The sequence below is a fragment of the Nematolebias whitei genome, chromosome 14 (assembly GCF_014905685.2).
Source record: "Nematolebias whitei isolate Nwh7 chromosome 14, NemWhi1, whole genome shotgun sequence".
NCBI classification, from domain to species: domain Eukaryota; kingdom Metazoa; phylum Chordata; class Actinopteri; order Cyprinodontiformes; family Rivulidae; genus Nematolebias; species Nematolebias whitei.
The window spans coordinates 12,157,498-12,165,198 of NC_056511.1; the positions used below are offsets into that span (position 1 = coordinate 12,157,498).

Below are 7,701 nucleotides of genomic sequence, written 5' to 3' on the forward strand. Positions count from 1 at the left end.
TATATATATATATATATAAATATATATATATATATATATATAGATATGAAATGTGACAAAAGCGGTTTTGTTTTATACATTGAAATTGAAACATGAAACCGCTTTTGTCACATTTCATAATAAGTGCACACTAGCTAACACAGGAAAATGAAAAGCCTCAACAGTAAAACATGCAGCTTTATTTATAAGAACCTCTTACCCCTTTTGTGTTTCCCACAACTTCATTTTTAAACAGCTTCCAGTTATCTCAAAAATTGAGTATTTACTAAATAAAAGCTACCACATCAAAAAATATGCTAATGCTAGCCATAAATTAGCCGCGCTTAGCTATGGTGCATTCAATAACCAAGAAAACAAGTCGAAATTTTGAGTATCGTATGAAAAGCCATTGATATGGCGGTTCAAAGTAAAAACTCCGACAATTTTGGTCGCAAGTTACTTGATTAATACATCTCTGACAGTGAGTGTGATGTTTATTTTCCTACCAGTGTTAATGATGAACCGTATAGCATCTGCGCCAAGGGTGTCATAAAGAGGAACCACCACCATGGAGTAGGTGTAGCACGCTAACTCTGAAATGATCCACTGAAATGACAGAACACAAAGGCAACACAAAAAGTCAAACTTTGGTCATGTTAATAAAACATGTTCTTTGAAGATAAACATCATCATGGAAAATTAAAATAGCAGGAGTCACCTCCGGCCTGTTCTGAGCAAACACTCCAATGAACTGGTTGGGGTTTGGCTGGCATCCCTGGTGCAAAAGTCCTGATCCCAGATGTTCTGCCCGGGCCGACACCTGTGAAGTAAGATGATCGGAATATTTAAATACAAATTAATTAATAAATAAAAAAAAAAAAAGTATATGTCAATTTTCATTTGTGATATTTAACTTAACTAAAATCCTATTGTCTATTTTTAATTCCCATGAGGCATATACGATAGTTAGGACGTCTCTTTTTTATTTGTGCAAAATTATTGTTTTGTCTAAAAGAGTCAATTCCTATTTATTTTACTATTCTTTAGCAATAAGATGCAACCGATGATCATGTGCCTATTTAAAACCCATTTTGGAAACATCCACAGTTTTCATATGTCTGTAGAAATAAGTGTAAAATTACACAAAAAGTTACCATGATGGTGAAAGACATACGAGGAAAGACCTATGTTGCAAGACAGCAAAGAATAGTCTTTCACATTTCAGCAAAAGATTCCAACTCTGTTTTTTTTTTTCTATCTTGGATTACTGTATTTGGAAATTTATTCCGTTAGAGCGTGGGGGCAATTCTCTGTGAATGAGTAGAAGCAGGTCCAGATTTGCTTCGCTGGAATGCTTCCACCCACTCATTTTCCTGTAAAACAACATGATGCCACTGATAAATGGCTGAGGGGAGGAGTTATTCTTTAATCACTCACAATAGACTTCTTTATGCCCCTTTAAAAAAACTTTTCAGCTATTTTTGGATGTGTATGACTAACTTTCTCGACAGAACAAGCAATCAAAACCACATTATTACCTGTAAAGATATTACAAGGAGGAAGGAACAAAAACACCTACACCCCCCTGAACATAAGAGGATCTGCGGTGGAAGTGGTCTCCAGCTACAAGTACTTGGGTGTACACATGAATGACAACCTCAGCTGGAGCAACAACACCACCAGCCTGATCAAGAAAGCTCATCAGAGACTCTACTTCCTCAGACGGCTGAGGCGAGCTGGTCTGGGAAGCTCAGTCCTCACCTCCTTCTACAGGTGTGCAGTGGAGAGCATCCTGTGCTCGAGCATCAATGTGTGGCATGGAGGCTGCACAGCTGCAGAAAGAAAAGCTTTGCAGAGAGTGGTGAAGGCTGCACAGAAATCTGTTGGAGTCAGTCTCCCCACCATCACAGACATCTACACCTCCAGATGCAGGAAGAGGGCTACCTGCATCATGAAGGACCCCACCCACCCAGCACACACACTTTTTGCCCCACTCCCCTCAGGAAGGAGGTTAAGGAGCATTAAGTGTAGAACCACTAGACTGAGGAACAGCTTCTACCCTGAGGCTGTTAGACTCATGAATCTCTAACTAGAATAATCACTGTGAAAAACCATATCATGTTGCTGCTGATCTGTTTCATGTTGCTGCTGATCTGTTTCAATGTTGATGTGTTCATGCGTGCACATCCGCTCACAGACTCATGTTCATGTTTGTGGTGATGTTCAATGTTTTATGTTATGAGTGCTTAGTGTATATTTAGTTGATGTTTTTCTTAGTTCATATCTTAGATGTTATTACTGTTTTTCTTATACATTTTATTGTTGGATGTAACTGGGACCCTGTGTACATAATTTCGCTCCACCACATGTACCACATGAGGTGCGAATGACAATAAAGAAACTCTGACTCTGACTCTGACTCTGACAAGAACTCAAATACCTAGCATTTTTCTGAAGAAATGTGCCATGCACGTCAGGTTTTAAGCATGTCACTCAATCCGTTTGTACTCAGTGCATGTTGACAAGTTTCACAACACATTTTAGCTTAATATCCATTAAATAGATAGCGTTGTTGCTGTTTTTGTGTTTGCTATGGTCAATTGGCTGTTGTAGTCATCTTGAATTGGGTTACTCCAAATGTTCATCTAGAAATGTGTGTCGTGATTATTGAGCCACCTGCCCAGCGGTTCAAGAGATATTTTGTAAGGGATCAGGCATAGCTTCGGACTAACAAAGATCCCGCCAAAACTACAAAACTGTGTGATATCCAATGTAAATAGGAGCTGTAAGAAGATGATTTTACATATTCTGTATCGCCAAAAAATAAAATAAGTAATATTTCATTTCAGAAACTGTCAGAATTGACAATAAATTCATCTCCAGAATCAATGAACTTCATTTTTTTTTACTCACTCTTATTTATAGGTATTGATTTGACCACAGCCTATTATGCATTTTCTTTTTAATTGGTTGGTATCCATGCAGTGCATATCCTCCTGGTTTAAACAATATAGATGTAGTTTTTAACTTAAATAAATCATTTTATATTAAGAACATCACTGAAAAGCACCCTGCAGGTTTTATCACATGGAGTCGTAGTATGAAGTCAGTGCAAGAAAGACAATTGGAATAGTTACTGTATATTTCAGTAGAGCCAAAAGTCTACTTCAACTCATTTATATGTGAAGGCCTCAAACCTCTTTGTAGGACATCCATTTGTAAGGCTGGTTAGGGAGCCGAGAGCCTAAGCAGGGTCCATCTCCTGGTGAGTAATCAGAAGGTAAAATCACTTTATGTTTAATTATTCTTTCAGTTTTGCTGTTCCAAACAAAGTATTTTTAAGTGATCTCAAAAAGATTTTCATAGTTTCTTTACACAATTTATAAAACACAGATAGTAAAGCTGAACACGCCATGTTAGTGTGCCAATAATAGTAATTAAAATAAATAGTCAAAAGTTCATAAAACACTTTGACATTTGTGAACAAATGTTTTTCTTGTGATTAATGAATAAGTATTGCATAATTGACCATTCGATCAATCCCTTTTTAAGATAATTCTGGTTATTTATTACCACGCCTGCTTTTTATAATGCTTGGCTAACATCTAAAGAAACACTATTGCACTTACAGAGTTGTTAAATGGATTATTTTATTTATTTATGTTTTTTTTTTTTTGAGTCAATCACAAACAATTCAAGACTTAAGCAAACATGGCCATCACCTTGTCAGTCAGAGAAGTATTTTATCTCCAGCAACAAGAAAATAATTGACAGGTTACGGTGATCTGTATTTGTCCACAGCTCTCAGGGAAATATACATGTGCATCTCCAAAAATTTAAATATTGTGAATAAGTTCAATTTTTTATGCCAATCATTTCAGAAAGTGAAACTCATATTACATAGATTCATTACACAGAGTGACACATTTCAAGCCTTTATTGCTTGTAATTCTGATGATTAAAGATTACAGATATTGACTGTGAAATAGCCTGAACTGTTAAAATTAATCCAGTAAAGACGTTCATCCTTAATAAGATATTCATTTGACTGAACTGGTCATGATAATGGAAACCGGTTTGGAACCTTTTTTTTTTTTCTTTGTTTGAGGCTCTGTTCATTCATTTGTTGCTGGTAATAAAATAACAATGTCCTTGTAATTGTTTTTGTTTGGTACCATATTACACTGTTTTTTTAAATGCTATACTTATGAATGTTTTTTTATATAGGCTGCTGTATAAACACTTTAGTATAGGGGTTGCCAGATGGCAGACTGCGATCCATCCTGACCCTAAAGAAGTTTTATTTGCACCCAGATCAGATTTCAACAGAAATAGATTGATAAAAATATATATATATTGTACATATGAGTACTTGCATTTGTTTTCCAGTATGTACAGTAATTTATTTTAGGCTGCACTGTCTTTCTAAAATGTACAATACCGGTAATTTATTTTAGCCAACACTGCTTTTCCTTTACAATAAATAATTTTAGATGGAACAGATTTTTTTTTTTAGCATTTTGTGGTGTCTCGCTTCTTCGATCCATAGCAATACAAGCCAAAAAAGCCAAAAAGGAACCAAAACTGTCATATATATATATATATATATATATATATATATATATATATATAATACAATAATAATTTTTCATCTCAATGAGTAAAATTATTTTTAAAAGCCACTGTAGTTAAGAATTTAAACACCTTAAACCAACTTTTAGTGCTTTAAAGTTGGAACCAATTACATATTTTTACCTGAATCTCTTCCCATTAAGCTTGTGTGTTCTTTGTTTTAGTCTAAAATAAACATATTTAATTTCTAACTTCCTTGCCTAAAAGAAGCTTTAACAGCTTCATGAAATGAAAAGAAGGCTTTTGAAAAGGATAGAAAAGACCAAATGATATGACTTTTGGCTGAAATCAAACCCACCAGATATATGGAGGCCTCTTTGGAAAACCTCATACATGGTCCTGGCATCGTCGTGGTAATGAGTCAGCAATCTGGATGGGTCACCCATCATGGATCTCCGACCTCCACCTTCATGCTGACGAACAGAGACGAAGAAAGACAAAGCAGATAACGTACATTACGGTCATGTCTTCTTTTTTTTTAGCCTAAGGAAAATTTAGATACAAATACAATCACAAAAACTGTGTGAATAAGGGAGAGGTAATTAAAAAATATGTTTTCTTTGTTTCCCCTACGTTTCAATCTGTTCTTTTAGTGAGTACTAAGGAGGTAACTAAACTGTCTGAGCTGGACTTTGTCCTGTGTGTACATTAGTACTGTCGATTCATTCTTAGTTATTAGTTAAGTTTATTCTCACAATGAAGATAACTGAATAAAGAATTTTTATTTTATTTTATTGAAATGAGTCATTTAGTGGGTGACACGGGTACTGTACTCTGGTTTCTTCCCACAGACCAACTCTAACCACTCAACCTTTAACCACTTAGCCACAGCTGGGGCAGCTTGGACAGAGTGGTTAGAGCAGTCAACCTCCAATGGGAGAGTTGGGGGTTCGATTCCACCAGCAGTCACATGTTGAAGTGTCCCTGGGCAAGACTCTGAACCCCTCATTGCCTCTGATGTGTGTCCTATCGGTGTATGAATGTGACAAAGCACTGATTAATCTTTATTGAGATACAGTAGAGTGCTGTATGACTGGGTAAATGAGGGCGCAGATTGTGTTGGAAAGTTCTTTGAGTATCTTGATAAGATAGAAAGGTGTTTTATAAGTACAGCCCATTTACGAAAAACATGCATGTTACCCTAACTATTATGACTAACTATGAGTTACTCTTAGTAACTCATAATTGTTCCTAGGTGTGAGTGAGAGTGTGAATGGTTGTTTGTCTCGTTTGTCTCTATGTGTCCCTGTGATGGACCCTGTGTCCCCTGCCTCTTGCACAGTGACTGCTGGATATGGGCACCAGTGACCCCCATGACCCAAAAAAGGAAGAAGTGGGTAAAGATAATGGATGGATGGATGGAGTTAATTAGGAAGCATGTCATTTTATAAAATCTCCAATAATCATAACACACATTTTTTTATTTTATTTTATTATAATATGTTGTTTATGCTTGCCATTGGAAAGCTGTGTTGGCCTTATATTGTTGTGTTACTGCTGCAAACACATTTTAGGGTTACCCAAAAACAAAACCTGCACTGGTTAGACAAAATTCTGTGGCATGAAGGTGTGAAGAAGGGGTTTAGAGCTTGATGGTGATGAGGGTTTAGCTAGGTACCAAGATTGGGCAAAACTGAATCAAATATAAACCACAGCTGGATAACGCAGAGGGATATTCTCAGTCATCCAGGACATGGTAAATAAAAAATAATAAAAAGTGCAGTTGGTTGGATTTGTAACTTTTTTATATTGGATGACTCAGCACAGGTTTTGGGGTTTGAACAAAGACAGTCGATGTTTCGAAAGGTTTTGAACACGGTCAAAAACTTATGTTTGAAAGTTCCTTTAATTATGTTTTTTCCAGATTTATTAACAAAGCCCTAGAAATGTGTGAACGCTTATGAGACATTGTTCATGTCTGAGTTTGTGGGAAGGTCGTCATTTTTTTTGTCGTCTATAATCAATTTCACACGAGACTTTTCCTGTTTTTGTTGTTTCATGGTTTTTGCAAACTAATTGTGTTTGCATACTTTCTGATATTTAACTATTCATATAACGAAGCATTTAGCTCATTCAGAGAAAGGGTGCAAAGACTTTAAGCTTTGTATTTAGCCAGCCTTTGATTACTTGCAGCTTTTGCTACTTTCAACTTTTAGTCTTTTTTAACTTTTAGTTTTTACCCCGACTTTTGCTGCTTTAGAATTTTAGCTCATGTTTTGGGTCTTGTAGCTGATGCTTCTATAGTTTTAACAACTCAGATTCAGCTTCTCTAACAAATGTCATCAATGTAACTCTCAGTGCTCACTTTGCAGTTTAACAGAAAAAGCAGTTTCTCTCGTCTACACCAGAGGTTCCCAACCCTGATCCCTGAGGAACACCACCCTATGTTTGAGATGTTTCCCCACTCCATCACATCTGATTCAATGATTGAATTACTTCCTCAAGTTCTGGAGAATCCTGTTAATAACCCATTTATTCAAATCAGGCGTGTCAAAGCAGGGAAACAAAGGCAGGATGGTGTTCCTCAAGGATCAGTATTGGGAACCACTGGTCTACACAATGAATTTGTAATAACAAGAGCGGCACAAGAAAAGTGGAAGTCTCACCGGCACTTCCTCGGATTGGTGCAGCAGGCTGCAGGGTGGCTTGATGGGGCGAGGTCTGGTGGCAAACCAGTAAGCCAATACGGCGGTCAGGGCGCCGATGCCCACCAAAGTGGAGGTGGGCAGGGAGCGGAAGAACTGTCCGAGATCGTCCATCTCCGGTATCCTCAGGCCGCTCATCATCTCCTGGGCCTGCATCTTCTCCATCAGGGTGGAACTCAGTTCTGCAAACAGAAGGCACAAAAAATAAATGACTTCAAGGAGCAGAAATTGCAAAGGCAATGTAGTGGGACAATTATGTTAATGTACTTTTGTGATTTTATTTTAGCAAGTATGTTTTGTTGTGTATATTTGAGTTCTAAGAAAAGTTAAAATAATCCTAACATGAAGGCAGCTGTGTCTGTGTAGTAAACTTTTAATTAATGTATCAGTTTTTGCAGGCTCCAAACAAATAAAAGAAACAGTTTGATCATGTCTGATGTGCTTC

At 36.8% G+C, this 7,701-nt stretch overlaps 1 protein-coding gene across 2 annotated transcripts in view; it reads right to left on the reverse strand.

The window, feature by feature from the left end:
• Window positions 1-7,442, reverse strand: part of acsl6 (acyl-CoA synthetase long chain family member 6) — a 30,540-nt gene extending 23,098 nt beyond the window's left edge. Inside the window, exons 1-5 of one of the 2 annotated variants that reach the window (XM_037687289.1) lie at window positions 7,218-7,442; window positions 4,910-5,024; window positions 3,177-3,241; window positions 698-799; window positions 486-585 (exon numbers count right to left, since the gene is read on the reverse strand). In XM_037687289.1, the coding sequence (XP_037543217.1) occupies window positions 486-585; window positions 698-799; window positions 3,177-3,241; window positions 4,910-5,024; window positions 7,218-7,421 (586 nt within the window). In that variant the 5' untranslated portion in view covers window positions 7,422-7,442. The remainder of the gene's footprint in view (window positions 1-485; window positions 586-697; window positions 800-3,176; window positions 3,242-4,909; window positions 5,025-7,217) is intronic. The other variant, XM_037687288.1, reaches the window with a different exon arrangement.
• Window positions 7,443-7,701: the final 259 nt, after the last annotated feature.